Raw genomic sequence first — 20,378 nt, 5'->3', positions numbered from 1 at the left:
CTCCTCCATGCTTCACGGTGGGAACCAGGCATGTAGAGTCCATCCGTTCACCTTTTCTGCACAAAGACATGGTGGTTGGAACCAAAGATCTCAAATTTGGACTCATCATACCAAAGCACGGATTTCCACTGGTCTAATGTCCATTCCTTGTGTTCTTTAGCCCAAACAAGTCTCTTCTGCTTGTTGCCTGTCCTTAGCAGTGGTTTCCTAGCAGCTATTTTACCATGAAGGCCTGCTGCACAAAGTCTCCTCTTAACAGTTGTTGAAGAGATGTGTCTGCTGCTAGAACTCTGTGTGGTATTGACCTGGTCTCTAATCTGAGCTGCTGTTAACCTGCGATTTCTGAGGCTGGTGACTCGGATAAACTTATCCTCAGAAGCAGAGGTGACTCTTGGTCTTCCTTTCCTGGGGCGGTCCTCATGTGAGCCAGTTTCTTTGTAGCGCTTGACGGTTTTTGCAACTGCACTTGGGGACACTTTCAAAGTTTTCCCAATTTTTCGCACTGACTGACCTTCATTTCTTAAAATAATGATGGCCACTCGTTTTTCTTTACTAACCTGACAGGGCACACCTGTGAAGTGAAAACCATTTCCGGTGACTACCTCTTGAAGCTCATCAAGAGAATGCCAAGAGTGTGCAAAGCAGTCATCAAAGCAAAAGGTGGCTACTTTGAAGAACCTAGAATATAAGACATATTTTCAGTTGTTTCACACTTTTTTGTTAAGTATATAATTCCACATGTGTTAATTCATAGTTTTGATGCCTTCAGTGTGAATGTACAATTTTCATAGTCATGAAAATACAGAAAAATCTTTAAATGAGAAGGTGTGTCCAAACTTTTGGTCTGTACTGTATGTTTGGGGTCATCGTCCTGCTGGAAGAACCATTAACTAAGACACAAATCCAGCTTTCTGACACTGGGCACTACATTGCAATCCAAAATCCTGTATTAATCTTCAGATTTCATGATGCCTTGCACACAGTCAAGGCACCCAGTGCCAGAAGCAGCAAGACAACCCCAAAACATCTTTGAATCTCCACCATATTTGACTGTAGGTATTGTGTTCTTTTCTTTGTAGGCCTCATTCCGTTTTCGGTAAACAGTAGAATCATGTGCTTTACCAAAAAGCTCTATCTTCGTCTCATCTGTCCAAAAGACGCTTTCCCAGAAGGATTTTGGCTTGCTCACATACATCTTGGCAAACTGCAGTATAGCTTTTTTATGTCTGTGTCAGCAGTGGGGTCCTCTTGGGTCTCCTGCCATAGCGTTTCATTTTATTCAAATGTTGACTGATAGTTTGCTCTGACATTGATGCACCCTGAGCCTGCAGGGCAGCTTGAATTTCTTTCGAAATTGATTGGGGCTGCTTATCCACCACCCAGACTATCCCACGTTGCAACCTTTTATCAATTTTTCTCTGCCGTCCAAGTCCAGGCAGATTAGCTACAGTTCCATGGGTTGTAAACTTCTTGATTATGTTGCACACCATGGACAAAGGAACATCAAGATCTCTGGAGATGGACTTGTAACCTCGAGATTGTTGATATTTTCCAATAATTTCGGTTCTCAGACAGTTCTCCTCTTTCTCTTCTATATGCATAGTGTGGCACGCACAGACACACAATGCAAAGATTGAGTCAATTTCTCCCATTATTATCTGGTTTTAGGTGTAGTTTTCATATTGCCCACACCTGTTACCTGCCACAGGTGAGATTGAACAAGCATCACATGCTTGAAACAAAGCTGCTTACCCACAATTTTGGAAAGGTGCCAACAACTTTGTCCTGCCAATTTTGGGGGTTTTGTGTGATATGATGACCTATTTGCTTTTTTCTCTCTTTTTTTGTGTTGTTCCAATACACACAAAGGAAATAAACGTGTATAACAAAACATGTGTAATTGCAATCATTTTCTGGGAGAAATACTTCATTTTTTTGAACAATTTCAAGGGTGGCAACACTTTTGGCCATGACTGTGTATTAGAAAGTTGAGTGAATTCACATAAAGCCTACAACTATTGCTGGTGTATGGCCACTTTACCTCTTGCTAAAGGAGCCTTCATATACTGTACATCTTGCAGGAACTGTTGGATAAAGGAATCTCATGTTCTAAAATTGTGTCTCAAAATTTTAATGGTCATGAGGATCAGACATATTACCTTATAGACTAATCCTTTCCTGGATACATTGGTGGTTGTTTAAAATATTAGTAATGCTAAAAGGCTATTTCTTCTTATGGAAAGTGTATCATTGTAGCAACAATTTGATGCTTAGGTTTTAAAAAAGAATAGAACATCTTGACTAAGCCATGGAGTTACAAATGATATGAGAGGTACTTTCCAACATGTGTCTTCTTCATACCTGCAAGCGGAGAGCGTTTCATTGACCTACGCTATGTGAAATGGACAGGGTCCCAGTGTCATGTGTATGGGGACTCGGCAGCTGACAGGGGGATGGGATTTGTGCTGTCCTTCCTGGGGGGGGTGAAGGGCAGGATAACAGCTGTTGTCGAGTAGTTTGCGAGCAGTTGGGGTCTGCTTGTGTGTTTTGCGCCTGTTGCTTCTTGTCTCTGCTTTAGTGAGCTGTTATGATATCTTTTTTTACCCGTCTGTCTCAGAAATCGTTGTTACATTTTTCCGTTTTCACACATTTTATTTTTTTCTATGCAGTCTATACAAAGTTTTCTTGCGCTCTTTCCACGGCTGCGTCTTTTCTTTCCATTGTAATCTATTTATTTCACCTTGTCCTCCTGATTGGCTTTTCTACTAACTCGCATTGTGTACTTTCACATGGATGCTCTCAGCAAATGTATGTGCGCCCTGGTAGGTCTCTGCTCAGAGATATGTGCCCGTATATTGGGCAGCGTTTGTATGAGACGAGGGTACCACTTGTGGCTGGCAGCTGTGGTCAGTGTGACTCCCTTTCTTCAAGAACTAAGTAATCCCAGGAGCATTTTCTCCAACTCCAACAACTTCTTCAATGTGTGAGTATATATTTTCACTTAGACCACTCAGCCAGCTACATATATTTAAGAAATTAAAAACTGTAAGGATTCGATCATTTTAATCTGCATCTGTTTCTTGTTGATATGCTGTAATAAGCTATGCCATCTGTTTATTACTTGGATGATGTGCTTAATGGCAACCTTCTGAAATAAATACTGAATAGACCTTTACTGTTCTAATAGTTATGGCACCCATTTATAAAAGCATAACGTAGTGGCGAGTCAATGAGTATGTTAATTGCTAGTTTAACAGATCTTTTCATCTCCTGATCCTTCGACACTATTATCTGCTTCAGCATGTCATAGTTATTTATACTACCGATCAGCTTATTCCATGTTCTTGCCAAGCAGTTTCCTACCTCCCATCATGTCCCATAGAAACTCACACTGTGACATTTAAATCACTGTATATGAAAGCAGTCATGTGTTGCCACTTTCTGACAAGATGTAAGCTATAGCTTGTCTTAACTATTATCGAGATCTACACTATTGTATCTACTTTTATCTACCAAACATGGTAAAGGCACTTATATTATGCCATGGAATATTCTTAAAAAAAAAGTATTGATGACATCTACTTCCAAAGCACTTCCATTAATTTTTACGGGCTAAACTTGTGTGTGTAGTGTAGTGTAGTGTAGTGTATGTGTATTAATATACTCACCGATCGCCGTTTTCTTCAGTTTCCAGTGCCACTCCGATCCTCTTCTGAGTCATGTCACCGAAGTTTCGACTTTTCAGCTCACACTTGGGTCTATGTGTGAGCCGGAAGTTGCTTTTTCATTGTTAGCTTATGGAGCATCAGAGCAAAGCTCCATAGGTTTACTTTGTAAAAGCGACTTTTGGCTCACACACAAACCTCAGTGTAATCCTATGAGTTAGAATAGTCGTCCCGTAACTCGGAAGAGAACCAGAGCAGTGCTAGAACCAGGGAAGACGGCAATCGATGAGTGTATTAATACATCTACACTACAAACAAAGACAAGGTAGGGGCTCATCAAACTTTCTTGTCATATGAATGGCTGAGAAGCTTGAGACTTGTGGGTGCTAAATCCGGCTGGTAAAGCATAGCAATATACAAAAAAGGGAGGAGAAAGTTCAACACATCCATCCGGTAATATAAATGTCCTTTATTCAAATTCCATTAAAACAAGTGGATCCATACAAGAAAATTAAAAAACAGATGCATTTCTGGCACGACAAATGCCCTTAATCATAGTAATAATAATAATTTTTATATCGTATATACTCAAGCATAAGCCGATCCGAATATAAGCGAGGCACCTAATTTTACCACAAAAAAATTGGGAAAACTTATTGACTCGATTATAAACCTAGGATGGTAAATGCAGCAGCTACTGGTAAATTTCCCCATCCTGGTAAGCATTGCCCACTCATCACCAATCCTGGTATGCATGGCCCCCTCATCCCCAATCCTGGTATGCATGGCTTCCTCATCCCCAATCCTGGTATGCATGGCCCCCCATCACTGCACACATGAAAAAAATAAACACTTCTACTCACCTTCCTTCCCTCTGCTCCAGCGCTGTGTCCTGTTCTGCCAGCAGCTCATCTCAGCATCTGAGCAGCGCATGACGTCACTGCCATGCACCCTCAGACGCTGAGGTGAGCTGTGGGGATACTCACTCCCCTCCATGCCTGGACTATGGGCGTGGAGAGGAGTGAATATTCATTTTATTTAATAGCTGGCACACAGGATCGCTGACCCGCAGCAGGAGGCCGGCAGCTGTGGCTCAGTGATCCTGTGTGCCCGATACTAAAGAGAATGAATATTCAATTTCCTTAGCAGCAGGCACACATGGTAGCTCCGGCAGCCGACTACTGCCTGTGCATTGCTCCTCCTTGCCGTAACACCCCCCACCACCCTCCACAGCCGGAATATACTATAAGTATATTCTCAAATATAAGCCGAGGAGGGCTTTTTCAGCATAAAAAATGGGCTGAAAAAGTCGGCTTATACATGAGTATATACGATAATAAATACGGCATTCAATTAACGCTGCATGAACCAGTCTCTGACCAGTGTCTGTATCTGTACAAGTACAGCTACAATGTGCTACTGAGTGCATGGAGGCTGTGTAAACAGATGCTACAAGGGACCAGATTTGGAAGAAAATTTTGGAAGGGCAAAACAGGGATAGTTACATAAGTGAGGTAAGGCGATAAGCCAGTCTAAAGAAGTGCATTTTTAGGGCATGCTTAAAACTGTGGGTATAGGAAATTAATCAAATTGTCCTGGTTAGTGCATTCCAGAGAACTGGCGTAGCTCACGAGAAGGTTTGGAAACTGGAGTGGGAAGTTCGGATTATTGAGGATGTTAGTCTTAAGTCATTAGCTGAATGGAGGGCATGGGTAGGGTGATAGAGATGAGGGAGGATATGTAGGGTGGTGCACAACTGTGGAGAGTTTTGTGGGTGAGAGTGATACGTTTATATTGGACTCTGTAGTGGATGGGCAACACTACAAAGACTGGCACAGGGTGGAGGCATCGGTGTAGTGATTGGAGGGGAATATGATCCTGGCTGTTGCATTTAGAACGAATTGGAGAGGGGAGAGTTTACAAAGAGGGAGACCGATTAGTAGAGAGTTGCAATACTCCAGATGAGAATAAATAAGAGCAACAGTAAGAGTTTATTCAGAGTCAAAGGTAAGAAAAGGTCAAATTCTAGAGATGTTTTTAAGGTGTAGGTGACAAGAGCAAGTGATCGGATGTGGGGAGTGAAGGAAAGATCTAAGTCAAATATAACCCCAAGACCGCGAGCTTGCTGCTGGGGAGTAATGGTTGAACCACACATGGAAATGGCAAAATTGGGTTTGGGAAGGTTAGTAAATGGAGGAAACGCAAGGAGTTCTGTTTTTGACAGACTCCGTTTTAGATAGAGGGAGGATATGATGTTTGAGACAGCGGAAAGACAATCACTGGTATTTTGTAGTAATGCAGGGGTGAAGTCCGGAGAAGAGGTGTATAATTGGGTGTCATCGGCATAGAGACGGTACTGAAAACCGAATCTAATGATGGGTTGTCCATTAGGTGCAGTATATAGGGAGAAGGGCAGAGAACCTGGAACTGAATCCTGAGGAATCGCAACAGTACAGGAAGAGGAGAGGAAGAGGAGCCAGCGAAAGATACAGTGAAAAAGCGGTCAGAGAGATAGGAGGAGAACCGAGAGAGCGCAGTATCCTTGAGCCTGATAGAGCGCTGCTTGTGATCCACAGTGTTGAATGCTGCAGAAAGATCAGCAGGGAGTAGTGTCTATTAGATTTAGCTGTTAGTAGATCATTACAGACTTTAGTGACGGCAATTTCAGTAGAGTGTAAAGAGCAGAAACCAGATTGTAAAGGGTCAAGAAGAGTGTTATCTGAGAGACAACGGATTAGATGGGAGTGGACCAAACGTTCCAGGAGTTTAAAGATGAAGGGAAGATTAGAGACAGGTCTGTAGTTAGCAGCGGAGTCATTGTCGGGGGATGGTTTTTAAACATATAATAGATGAAATTTTTAGCCAGATTGGATTTTCTCCACAGATGTTTGGGCACCTGGAGCATCACTGAAGAAAACATGTTTGCAGCGTGCCGCTGTCTGTGTTGAGTTGTTCTAAATGTAGGAGGTGCAGCTCATCCAGGGCACTTTGCTGTGTTTCATTATAATGTTTCAGAGCAGAGTCAGGACATGAGAGGGAGGAGAATGGGGCCAATGAGGTATGCAAATTCTTCATAAGTGTCTGGGTATTAATGGCACGTATATTGCTATAAGTGAGGGTGTCGAGTGGGGTGACAGTTCTTTGATAGTATGACGAAAAGGGTCATGGGAGTCTCGTTTAAACTAAAAGGAACCAATCACATGAATGTAGAATATTCAACCAATAAGGAACTACTAGAATGGCAGTAGCAAGCAAATAGCCAACTTCATCAATGGAGGAAACTAATAAATGAAAAATAGATCATTCTTAAAGTTCATACCATGGGGATATTTTGTATTAAGGGTCAGAATCAAAAAGGTTTCATGCAGGGCAAGTTGTTTCTGCCAAATACCCCCCTTTTGGAACATATTACTTTTTCAAAACCATAAAAATTTAGATGTGTGATGTCAACATTATGCAAGGTTACAAAATGTTTTACCGCACCACAGTAAGATATTTTTTTATCATTAATGTTAGAAAGGTGTTTTCAGATACGTTTCTTAAATTTTCTGGTGGTGCAGCCTATATAACGCATATGACAAGTATTGAATTCCATGTTATATACCACATGCTGCGAATCACAATTAATGAAATCGCTGACCATGCGGTTCGCACCATGTGGTAAGGAGAAAGTGTTTTTTCTGTACATCAAAGGTGTAGGTGCAAAATGGTGACACTACACATCTAGTAGTTCTGTCACGGGTGTGTCAGAAGTGACAGACAGTCACCCTGCAGTTGGTTGCAGGAGATCTCTTCGTTTGGCATTACAAACACCTTCTTAGATCTATTAATAGCAAAAGAGAGGAAGGATTAAAGTCCCGAACCATATCTATATGTCATAAATAACGCCTCCAAAGGCATAATCCTAGCAAAAAAACTAGCATTTAAACTAAAAAGACGCTCAGAATTTTACCATAACTTCATTAGTAAACAATTTGAAACTTTATTGATCAATCAGGACACCAAACACCATTTTAAAAATATACACAATACAAACAAAACTAATTAAAAAACAAGATGGTGCATGCAGAAAAGTAGGACATGTTAATAAATATTGAATTACATAGTAAATTTCAAAGGTAAATCTATAAAGTGAACTGCGAATTAGTATAGTCAGATCTTAAAGTGACATAGTGCAATCAGATCTTAAAGTGGCATAGTGCAAAAATTGATTGCCAATTCGCAATAGAATATAGAGGGGACACTATCTTTCATAGGGACATCAGGTACACTACACAGTAATTAGCAGTTTAACAGCATAGGGCATATCACAATTTATTATATAAATAGTTTGTATTCTTAGATCTGTCTCACTCTAGGACCCAGCGGCTACCTTCCTCTTGCTAATTAACACCCTGGCCTGGGTGTATATAATATACATAATACCTTCACTTTGCAATAGGGAGGCGCCGGTGATATTCACATGATCCCTTGTGAAGGTTTGGAGCAAGTGCAGTTCTTACTTCCTCTCTTGTGCTAGGCGGGCATATGTACAATCTCTCTAAAGTTGACTCAAGCTAACCTTTCCCCGTGTCTGTCTCCTCTTGCTGTCTTTAGTGTTAGTGGGGACTGACTAGCGCTCATTTCCCCCCGTTCCTTAGCCAGACCCTAGCTCTAGGGAGAGACAGGGTTTTAGGTTCCTTCTTGGTGATTGGTGAGAAACCAATATAGGTATTGTAGGGAAGGACAGGGTGATATCAGATCAGCCTAGGAGGTTTCCACCACCTCTGTCTGGGCTCCCTTCCCCTCATCCCTTCATGTTGCACTTTGTCTTTCCTACACTGTGCATGACATTATCACCGGCCGTGCACATTTAGAGAGGAAAAAAAAACCTGATACTTGGGTTTAATTGTGTGGGGGTTTTTTTGGGCGTGTTTTTTTTCTCTTTCCCTTTCTCCCTTGGTATGGGTTGCAGAGCTAGCAGAGAGGCTGCGCACTCTGTCTCTGGAGGTGAATGACCTCTGCTGTGAGGTTCAGCAGCAGCATCAACGGCTACAGAACGCCAATGGTCTCTGCAGGTAGGCCTGTCCAGCCTGAACCCAAGGTTGCTCTCCCGGACAGTTTTCAGGAGGTAGGGATACGTTTTTTGTATTCAAAGAGGCCTGCAAACTGTATTTTAAACTTCATCCTTACTCCTCTGGAAATGAGAAGCAACGGGTTGGAATTGTGGTCTTCTACTGCAGGGAGATCCTCAATTGTGGGCATTTCTTTACCGCAGGATTCGGTGTGTCTCCAGTCTGTAGAGGGGCCTTAGAAGTAAATTTTGTTGTCACTTTTCATCTAGGCTGATGCTTTGTCCCGGAGCTTCCCTGGTAGTGGTGACCATGAGAACCCTGTTTGTTTCCAAGTTCTGGAAGGCATTCTGTTCTCGACTGGGGGTGCAACTGTCCTTTTCCTCTGCCTTCCATCCTCAGTCGAATGGACAGATCGACCGTGTCAATCAGAATTTGGAGACCTACCTTAGGTGTTTCATCTCCGAAAATCAGGAGGATTGGGCATCCTACTTACCGCTGGCAGAATTTGCCATTAATAATCATCGTCAAGAATCCACTGGCAGGTCACCGTTCTTTGGTGCATATGGTTACCACGCACAATTTGGTACCTTTAGTTGGGGAGGAGCGCCGGGAGTTCCTGAGGACGAAAGCTTTGCTTCGTCGCTCTCCTCTGTGTGGCGGGGGGTCCTGAGTAATTTAAAGGTCATGGGAGACAGGTATAAATGTATGGCTGACAGAAAACTCTTGCTAGGTCCGGACCTGAATGTGAATGACATTGTGTGGTTGTCTACCAGGAATATCAAGTTAAAGGTTCCTTCTTGGAAGCTGGGACCTAGGTTTATTGGTCCCTATAAAATAACCTCCGTCATTAACCCAACAGCGTTTCGTCTTGAGCTTCCTAAGGCCCTTAAGGTCCACAATGTTTTCCACAGGTCCTTACTCAAGAAATATGTGGAGCCTCTTGAGCCCTCACCCACTACCGCCGCCCCCAGTAATGGCTGATGGTAATCTTGAGTTTCAGATTTCGAGGATTGTAGATTCTCGTCTCCAACGTCGTTCTCTACAATACTTGGTGCACTGGAAGGGTTATGGTGCAGAAGAGAGGATGTGGGTTTCAGCATCAGAGGTGAACATTACCAGGTTGGTTCGTTCATTTCACACCTCTTATCCTGAGAAACCTGATCCTTAGTGTCCGGAGGCCACTCGTCGCGACAGAAACGCGTCAATTCTACTCGTTTTAATGAAATTTGGATACACAACTTTTATCTTACTAAATGGATGTGCTGAACTTTCTCCTCCCTTCTTTGTATGTTGCTGTTCTACACCTATACTACAATATATATGCATTCACACACAGTTTAGCCCAATAAATTTTAATGGCAGTGCTTCTTTAAGTTTATTTATTTTCACACAGGGGATTTCATCCTGGTAGTATCTCTGCATGGTCAAGATATATTCATAGATCTCTATGTATGTCTCTTTCCAGGCAGAGGAGCTGCCAGACGACTGTCACAGCAAAGTGTATAAATAAATATGCTGCAAGAAGCGGTCCCTAATATATGCTAAAACTACATTTTCAAACATCATATAGGCTATGAGTTAAACAGCTTTATTAATCTTTTCTTCTATTGCTAGAACACAATTGTTTAACAAGCATGACTATAATTTTGGGTGCAAACTATCTAATGTGTTGTCAGCAAAAAGCTATCAGAGAGATTGTCACAGCAGTTCTTATAGTCCCAAATGTTTCTTCTATAGAATTAATGGCGGAGAATATCTCCTTAACGGGATATTCACACCTCCAAGATCCTATCCCAATATGAAGTAGGTATAATAATTACATTAGGAAATACCTACAATTAGAAATGTGGTATAGTTCTTCTGATTCGCTATGTCGCTTACCCCATGTGCAGGGCATTGTAGTGGCTTTGTTATCCATGATTACGACCACTCATATAGTGACAGTTAGTTAGTTGGTTGTTAGTGGTCGTAACCATGGATACCTAAGCTAAAGCAATGCCCTGCACGTGGGGTAAGGGACATAGTGACTCAGAAGAACTATACTACATTTCTAATGAGAGGTATTTACAATAATTATTACACCTACTACATATTGAGATAGAATCTTGGAGATGAGAATACCCCCCTAACACCGCATTCTGGTGGAGAATATATCCTTAAAGGAAATCTGTCACCAGGTTTTTGCCACCTAATTTGAGAGCAGATTAATGTTGAAACAATGACCAGCAATGTGTAATTTACTGTGCCGCTTACTTTAGTTTTAATTAAATCATTGTTTTATCAGCAGGAGATTATCACTAGTAAACCTTGATTTATGCTGCTCTGTAGCCCTCCATATCCATGAGCTTTGTATAATCTCGCACCCACCACAGAATGACTGCTTTCTGCCTATTCACAGTGTACCTAAAAAACTGCCAATCAGTGATGTTGGCGGAGTTATACAGATAATAGGAAAGACGATGATCCAGCTCCACAGACTCCAATAGTAAAAACAAATGTCTTTTATTTAGAATTTTTTAAAAAATATCCAGAAGACCACTCTTAAACTTGGTATGAATCTTATTCATACCAAGTTTAAGAGTGGTCTTCGCTCGAAACGCGTCTGGTAGCGCACCCCTCCTTGGTGCCCCTGTGTTTCCCTTCTAGTATTGTTCTTCCACCAGCTGGAGTTACATTATCGCCATCTGGATATTTTTAAAAAAATTCTAAATAAAAGACATTTGTTTTTTCTATTGGAGTCTGTGGAGCTGGATCATCGTCTTTCCTATTACCTGTCTACTGAGCGCAAGCAGCAGCGCTGATCACGGATCCCGGAGACACCCAGCTGGTTTATGGAGGTGAGCTGCTTTTTTTCTTTTCCCTTTCCATTTCGGAGTTATACAGAGCTCGGCATTCAGAGAACTGCTAGATCAGCAGCAGAGAACACAGTGATTTTATCCAAACAGCTGCAAGCAGCAAAGTAAGTGGTACATCGCTAGAATCAGGGTCTATGCCCTGACATGCTGCTTTCAGATGAGGTAGCAAAAACCTGGTTAAAGATTCCCTTTAATACAGCATGCTTGTGGAGAATATCTTGTTAAGGCCACGTTCACATATTCAGTATTTTGTGATTTTTTTACCTCAGTATTTGTAAGCCAAAACCAGGAGTGGGTGATAAATACAGAAGTGGTGACGTGTTTCTATTATACTTTTCCTCTGATTGTTCCACTTCTGGTTTACAAATACTGATTTAAATATTGACCAAATACTCAACGTGTGCATGTGGCCTAAGAGAGTATTCTGGTGGATAATATCTCCTTAACGCAGTATTTTTTGTATGTGAATAAATCCAGTAAGAACAACCTTTTATATGCCTGTGTATTGGGTGGATGGTTTCCTCAGCACAAATGGCATTGTGGGTTATAGATAATTTAATGACAAAAAAAATTATAATTGGTGGAGAAAGGTTGAAAAGAAAAACTTGATGGACCGAGATCTTTTTGTAAACCTATGCAACTACGTATATATAACTATATACAACTATATAAAGCCAAGACATATGGCGGTACAGTATGGGTCCTCTAGAAACCCAGAAAATAGATTTCCTTCCTCTGTAACCCTCTCTCTAATGAATGCAGGTGAGAGAATTTTCTATACATACCTGTCTCTGTTTTCATTTTGGGAGGTAAAACATTTCACTGCCTGTTTTTAATATTTTATCTCAGAAAATGAATCCCCTGCTGTAATATCTGTAGTCTTTCTTTTGCTTCCTCCTCTGCCCAGGAGCTGTGGTATAATCAGACCTTGTTCCTGTACGGTCAGACACAGCCAATTATTAAAATGAAATTTTGTTCGTGGGAAAACCCCTTTAATTGGATTAGATTAATGGTGTGAAAGTTTTATAGTTCCAATATCCATGTATATAATTGTATCTGTTCCAGTCCAACGGACTGGGACGAACACTTAACCCATCTTAAAAATACATTTTTAAACCAAGGCTACCACCCCACCTCCATTGTTGATCAGATCATTAGCGCCTCAAGGATCCCTAGAAGTCAATCACTTTAATACGGAAAAAGAGAGGAAAATAATCGTGTACCTCTGGTGGTGACCTGCAACCCACAGCTTGAGATACTGAGAAAAACTGGTAAAAAATTTCACCACATCCTACACAAGGATGACCGGCTAAAAACAGTATTCAAAGACCCTCCTCCCTTGCTGTGCTACAGGCAACCTCTAAATTTAAGAAACATCATGATCCGAAGTTCTATGCCCTAAGATACACCAAGAGGAACTTTTCCTTGCAATGTAAAGAGCTGCAAAACCTGCACTCATGTAGAGACCAAAGACAGGATACAGATTCCCAACACACAGCAGGATTATAAGATTCCCGGTACGTTCACATGTTCCACTTCCAATGTGGTGTACGTAATTCTGTGCACTATATGTTCTATTGGGGGTCTCTATGTGGGAGAAACAGGACAGAAACTGAGAGCAAGGATGAGATATCATCACCACACGATTACAGGCTAAAAAAAAACAAGTTCCAGTGGCCAAACATTTCTGTGGTCCAGGACACAACATCAACAATATTGAAGTTGTCATATTAAAGAGTAACTTTAAATTACAAAAACTTCGAAGGGTTTGGGAATACAAACTTATTAGAGTCTTTGATACCCTCCACACAGGACTAAACCTGTCAGGAGGATTTATGACTCACTACAATATCTGAAGAATCTTCACCTGAGGCAGTGAGGGCACCAGGTCTCTGATCTTACGTGGATATTGGGACTATAACATTTTCACACCACTAATCTAATCCAATTAAGGATTCACTCTCTAAGCTCAGTTTATTTAAATGTCCATTTATTATGCCATGCTTTTTTGTGTACATATATTTGTGTTTCTTCATATATTTTGTTATACCATGCCTGAAGAAGGAACCTAAGAAGTCCCGAAAGCTTGCTTTGTGACATCATTTATACTATTTTATTTTTGTTACCCATTAAAAGGTATCAAAACTACAAGATTGTCTTGTTTTTCCCACTGAGAGCAATCTTTTTTTCTAATGGCTAACACGGTACCAAACTCTTTTTTTCCTTGCTCTCCATTGAGCACAGGCACCTTATATCTTCTATTTCCTGAAGCAAACTGCTCATAATAAGAACAATTCTGGTAATTTAGCTAAATTTGAAAACTATTATTTTTCCATCACCCTATGAACCTTGGTTTTAATTCATATTATTGGTAATTTGTGTTTTTCTTTATTTCACTCACAATTCTCTGTAATTATTTTCTCTGCAACATGGGAGTAAAGATATACAGTGGGTGAAATAAGTATTGAACATGTCACCAATTTTCTAAGTAAATATATTTCTAAAGGTGCTATTGACATGAAATTCTCACCAGATGTCAGTAACAACCCTTCCAATCCATACAGGCAAAGAAATCAAATCATAGATTCCATAAATTAAATTATGCGTAATAACACAGGGAAAGAGTATTAAACACATGGAGAAAGAGAGGTGCAAAAAGCCATGGAAAGTCATGACACCAGCTGAAAACTATCAGATATTAGAAAGCAATCTGTCTGAAAACTTTCCCAACCTTATTGTTGCAAAACATTATGACGGTATTGGTGGCAGAAGAATTTCTAAACTACTCAAGGTTCCAGTCAGCACTGTTGGGGCCATAATCTGAAAGGGGAAAGAACATTATTTCACCATAAACCAGCCACGATTAGATGCTTCCCCACAAGGTTTCAGACAGAGGAGTAAAAAGAATTATCAGATGAGTTCTTCAAGAGCCGAGGATCACCTGTGGAGAGCTACAGAAAGGCCTGGAATCAGCAGGTACAATTGTTTGAAAGAAAACTATAAGCAATGAATTCAACCGCTATGATCTATATGCACGCTCACGACGCAAAACTCCATTGCTGAACAAAAAGCATGTTCAAGCGCGTTTACATTTTGCTCAACATTTAGACAAGCCTGTGAAATACTGAGAAATACTGGGAGGTGGGAACGTCATGGTGTGGGGGCTGTTTTTCAGCATACAGCACTGGCAAACTTCATATAATTGAAGGAAGGATAAATGGACAAATGTACTAAGACATTCTTGATAAAAACCTGCTGCGATCTACCAGGATGATGAAAATGAAACGAGGGTGGACATTTTAGCAAGACAATGATCCCAAACACACAGCCAAAGAAACTCTAAATTGGTTTCAGAGAAAGAAAATAAAGCTGCTAGAATGGCCCAGCTAATCACCTGACCTGAATCCAATAGGAAATTTATGGAAGGAACTAAAGCTCAGAATTCATACAAGGAGCCTACAGAACCTTCAGGATTTGAAGAATGTTTGTGTGGAAGAACAGGCCAAATCACACCTGAGCAATGCATGCGACTAGTTTCTCTTTACAGGAGGCGTCTTGAATCTGTCATCACCAACAAACGCTTTTGTACGAAGTATTAAATAAATTTCAGTAAGAGTGTTCAATACTTTTTCCCTATGTCATTTCTCATTATTACACATAACTTAATTTATGGATATCTATGGTTTGACTTCTTTGCCTGTCTGGATTGGATGGGCTGTTAACAACATCTGGTGAGAATTTCATGTCAATATCACTTTTAGAAATATATTTACTTAGAAAACTGGTGACATGTTCAATACTTATTTCAGCTGCTGTATATTAAACATGATTCTACTTATTTAGGTATATACGTTGTAATAAAATTTATTAGTACTCCTTGAAAGCTGTGTACTACAATTTCTATTTCTTAGTATTCTAGTAAACCATCGTATTGCATCTTCTTGAGGATAGGACATTTTTAATATTGTCTTTTACCATCAGTGCAAAATCTATAAATGTGTCAAAGTAATTTCTGCTTTATTGAAATGTCAGTGAGCATTGCACTGTTGCTTCAACCATACATCTTATTATAAATATCCTTCCAGATATGACATCCAGGACCTTTCATTCTATACCTTGGGCTACATACCCTCCTCTCAGCTTTCCACACCCTAAATTAGAAACCTCCTTACATTTACATGTTACAATGATTCCTCTATGTTTGCTGCTCTCATATAAGATTTACTGATGCTACAGACAAGCTCCAATATAGTTAGTGGGGTAATATAATGATTAATTTTGCTCAAAATCAAAGCTCCTAAAGTCACATGATGCTTTAAAATTTTGTATGTTAGTCTTCAACTGCGCTAAAAAAATTTGACAGATTTTGTACTCCAGCAGGATATTGGAATGGAATACAATTGCACAAATATTTTCCAACATTTTGAAAAGTCACAAATGATAAATTAGGCTAAAACATTTCGATAACCAAATCCATGCCTATAATACCAAACAAAAAAACATGGAAAAAAAACAAGTAACGTTAACTTGAAAAAAGGTGCAAATTAAATAAATGAATAAGGTGCAAACATAAAATTCACTATTAGAACCATTTTTATTCCAGAAAAAAAGCTGCCAAGACAATAATGAATTGGGCCTGTAGTCTTCCCTTTTGTTTGTTAGACAAATTTACTTAAAACTTGGTTTGTAGTTTTCAATACAGCTGATGGACTCACATTTGTCACTGTCCTCTGGTGTCAGAGACATACTGGTCACAAGGAGTATGACAAACAGGGATACACAGTTATTACGAGCCATATTATTCATAGAGTTTGCAATGCTCAATATCATGTTTATTGCAAAAAAAAAATTTCGACAACAGGGAACCCTTTAAAATGATTACATCGAATGCCATAATAATACTTAATATTTGGTACAAATGAAGAAGTATTCCTGTATTAGTGATCACCTTATATAATTCCTATGGGTGACATAAATTGAACGACACTTTATTAGTTGTCACAATGTAATGGATGCAGGGAGAAATAGGATACACTGTATGTAGTATTTGGGGGGAGAGTAGGCTTAGGATTTTGTACTCACGATTTTATGATAGTGAAATAATTTATGACTAATAACGTTAGCATGAAGAGTGCATATACATACAAACATAGAAAAGAGCTTGTAAAGACCAGCAACTTTGCTATTTCTGTCTTATTAAAAATTCTATCCATTCCCAAGATAGGAGAGATTTTTAATTTTATAGTGTACAGTTCGTTGCCTAGCTTGACAGCCACTCTGCGGTCTCACAGTGGCCAGTTACCTAGGTAAGGAGCACGCTGCGCTACAGGCACTGTGCTTTATAGCATGTTTGCGCCTCGCTGAAGCTGGCCAGCCATCGGACCAATAGTACAATATTTCAGTATATCTTGTAACTGACTCTCTTCTATGAAGCCCAGCCTGGCTAAGATGTAAGATGGCAGCCTTGGGGGGCCTTCAGCTGTCCCCTGGCTGCTATGGTAATCCATCAGCGTACCATGATCACGTCCAATGGTAGCCTGTACTTGAGCGGTAGATATTGCTGTTACAAGCAGATTGTCTCATCTGTGTCTGACCATATTGCTGCAACCCCTGCACTGCTCACTAGGTGGCACCACACTGATACCGCGGTCACTGCCGGACAATCGCAGCGTGTGGCAGTTTAGCTTTAAGATTGCTGAGACTAGTTGTCCCTTTCCTGTTCACCTGTGTTTTATTGCAGTGAGCTGGTAATGTAATTAGCTCTCTGCTGGGCCCCATTGGTGGAGCTCCTTCCTGTATAAACCCCAACAGGCAGTCTCTGGCTGCCAGTTATATAGTTCAGCTAGACCTGGTCACTATGATCCTTTGCTCCTGTTGCTCTACTTTGTATACCCTGTTTTTTTACCTCGGCTTATATTTTTACCCTCTGCTTGCTTTCTGATTTTGTCCCTTACATGACCTCTTGGTATTGAACCCTCATGACTACACTTCTTGCTGCCAGTTTGCACCAACAGTCAGCATCTGACTCTGTGGCCTCTGCCAGGGGTCCCTGTGTAAGTCCTGATCTCTGTATAGGAGTTAAAGGGTGAAGGCCAGGGCAACCCCAGAGATCTGGTAAACAGAGTGGCTTTGCGCTAAGTCTGTCGGTAGAAGCCCTATTATCAACTGCCAGGCTTCCACGAATAGTGCCCCCGTGACACAAATGGAAGCTGTGTAGCACAGCCAGCATCAGCTTAGTAGGGAGCAGGCGCTGCTCTTGAGTCAGCTCGATACCACACCCCGATGAATGTACGACACAGGTCATTAGGCTTTTTTTTTGCTTGAAGGCATGTAAATCTGTCAATTGTCAAAAAAAAATTGATCAAAGTAAAGTGCATATTTTCCTTGTGATTTAGCATTTTATAAACTCTAACTCTCTATCCTTTTTCAGGAAGTTTGTTCGTTGCTCCTGTGGATGGACATTTTTGCTCCTCTCTGGATTTGTTCTGCTGGTTTCTTTGGTACCAACTGGACGCCCATTGCTCTCACTGAAGCACCTTTTAAGGTTGGGAGTAAGTACAGCTGTTTGCCAAGGTATTCCCTATTTATTCCAACTCTTGGAGGATCTAACTGGCTCCTGTCACCAACCATTGCCGCCTGGTACACTACTAATCCATCGGCTGGAAACTAGACAAAGTTGTCAAGCAGAAGGGCACCAATGGCAGGGTTATCATGTCTCTCCACAGACCTTCACACTGACATTGTGCTGTCTTTCTTTGGCAGAAGAACTGTCTGTGTTTGTGCGCTATTTGCGAAGAGGCTATCCTGCTGGCACTTCTCTGCGTTTAGTCTTTTTGTTGAATGCCAGTCTTCTGGGGCTGTACAATCTGCTTTTAGTTTCCACTGCACTTTACGCTCCTAGCTATACCCAAAGTGTGGTTGGGGTAGCCATTGGGACCCTGTGCTGGCACCTCACTTATCGCGGCTGGTTCCGTACACCATACTCACCTGGACCACCTGGACTTGGAATGTTTCCTAGACTGGCCGGAGCAAGAAATAAACTAGGATGAATAAAGTAACATATTAACCTAAAAACGTTTCTACTGTTGGTCAGTTTCTATCCAGGTTTTTTCTTTGACAGCAAATTAATTACTATTTGCTTCATACCTGGAGTCTACCATTACAAACTTTAATAATTCAAAATTATCAACCAACCTGGAAGCCCAAGGTTAATACCTTTCTTGATAAGCACATTACAGAGCATCAGGACAGCAATGAAGATAAATGGAGATAAAGAGGAATCGTATCAATGACAAGAAATAATGAATAATAAAGATGATCTACAAAAAAACCTACCTCCATATCTGTAATATTTGGATATTGTAAAATAAAAGACAGTTTTAAGCTTGTTTAGACAAGTGAGTTATACGGACATGTGCTGTCTGTGTGCACAACGGACTGCAAATGGAGAGCACACATACCCATTATAGCTAGTGTGCCAGTGCACATGGCCGATTTTCCACATGGACCAATGGTCTGCATGAAAAGAAATGGCAACATAAACTATTCTGGTCTGATTTACAGGCCCAACTAGTGCATGTAAATAGCAGGCAACTCCTGTACCCATCCACATAGCTGATGAGTACACATACTGTAACTGCACATGGTGTCAGTCATGTCCCCAATTTGCAGACCTGACTAGACCGAGTTATACTACGTCAAGCTGAACTCGACCTTAGGGTGAGTTCAGATGTGGCAAAATTGTTGCGGATTCCATACTGAAAATTCACAACAATTTACAGCACAATACATGTTGATTTTTGTTTCAAAACCCTAATCAAAGGTAAATCTGCATGAAATGTAGGGCATGTTGGAATTTAGGGCATCTGCAGTAAGGTTTTTAGTGTTCTGAATATGCTGCAGATTTAACTTGCAAATCTCACAGAAATCTGTGGTAAAGTGTTTGACCTCAGTCTTGTCTATTTATTGGTGAAGTTATCAGTTAAGTAATATAAGAAGTATATGATTACATAAATATAATAAAATAATATTATATTAATAAGTCTCGTTCATGCCTCTACTAACGGTCTGTGGAAAACATGTATTGGACAGGTTGGATTTTAGGAGTCCAATGCTAGTGATTTTTTTTTCTAATTAGATGAGTGGAAATGGTGGTGTATGGCATCTGCTTATCTTCTCTGCAGCATCTAATATTATCTGTGGCCTACTGCAAGTGGAGATAACCATTTAGATAAGACCAGTGATGCATGCTGGCTCAGTGACTTTTTGCCCATTGCACAGTGCTTTCTGCATCATGTGTCAAGTCCCCCTTGCTATAGGATGATAATGCCCAACAATACCTGGTGACCAACCATATTATAATCATTCAGTAATATGCCCCTGATTTACTCTCCATTACTGGCGAGCCAAACGTTTTTTAGTCTACAACAATAACTTGATGCCCGAGGAGCTCTCTCTGGAAAATCACTCTCCTTGTTCTGGAAATATAGTGGTAAACTGATCATACCAGATGTTATCATGTTTTGGTTTCCATGTCCTAGCTATCTCACAGCAGTTCTTGGTGTTATGACTGCTCAAGCACTTTCACATGGGTAGGATACAAACCAGGGAGATGAATACCTGAACCTGACAGATCCCTGTTCAGACTAGGAAAAGCCCTCCTCTGACCCCTGTCTGTCCTTGCCCGACCGTGGAGGTTGGCACCCCAAGATAACGCAATGGTGCCCGCACTCAAAGGCGGCCCACCCTGAATGTCCTTAGTAGCTCTTAGTATCGCTAGAGTAGCAATTCACTAAGGCATAAAG

General features: G+C 40.7%; 1 protein-coding gene across 1 annotated transcript; it reads left to right on the top strand.

Moving 5' to 3' along the window:
* The first annotated feature begins 2,520 nt into the window (after nucleotides 1–2,520).
* FITM1 (fat storage inducing transmembrane protein 1) lies at nucleotides 2,521–19,565 on the top strand. Its single transcript, XM_073671043.1, has 2 exons — nucleotides 2,521–2,983; nucleotides 18,005–19,565. Exons 1-2 carry the CDS (start codon nucleotides 2,790–2,792, stop codon nucleotides 18,621–18,623), a joined length of 813 nt encoding a protein of 270 aa, XP_073527144.1. The 5' UTR covers nucleotides 2,521–2,789; the 3' UTR covers nucleotides 18,624–19,565.
* The last annotated feature ends 813 nt before the right edge of the window (nucleotides 19,566–20,378 follow it).

This window comes from Phyllobates terribilis, unplaced genomic scaffold (genome assembly GCF_046119375.1).
Source record: "Phyllobates terribilis strain yellow unplaced genomic scaffold, ASM4611937v1 Scaffold_1__5_contigs__length_1240528914, whole genome shotgun sequence".
Classification (NCBI taxonomy): Eukaryota; Metazoa; Chordata; class Amphibia; order Anura; family Dendrobatidae; genus Phyllobates; species Phyllobates terribilis.
Note: the sequence above shows the minus strand (reverse complement) of the source record. Positions and strands in the feature narration are given on the sequence as shown.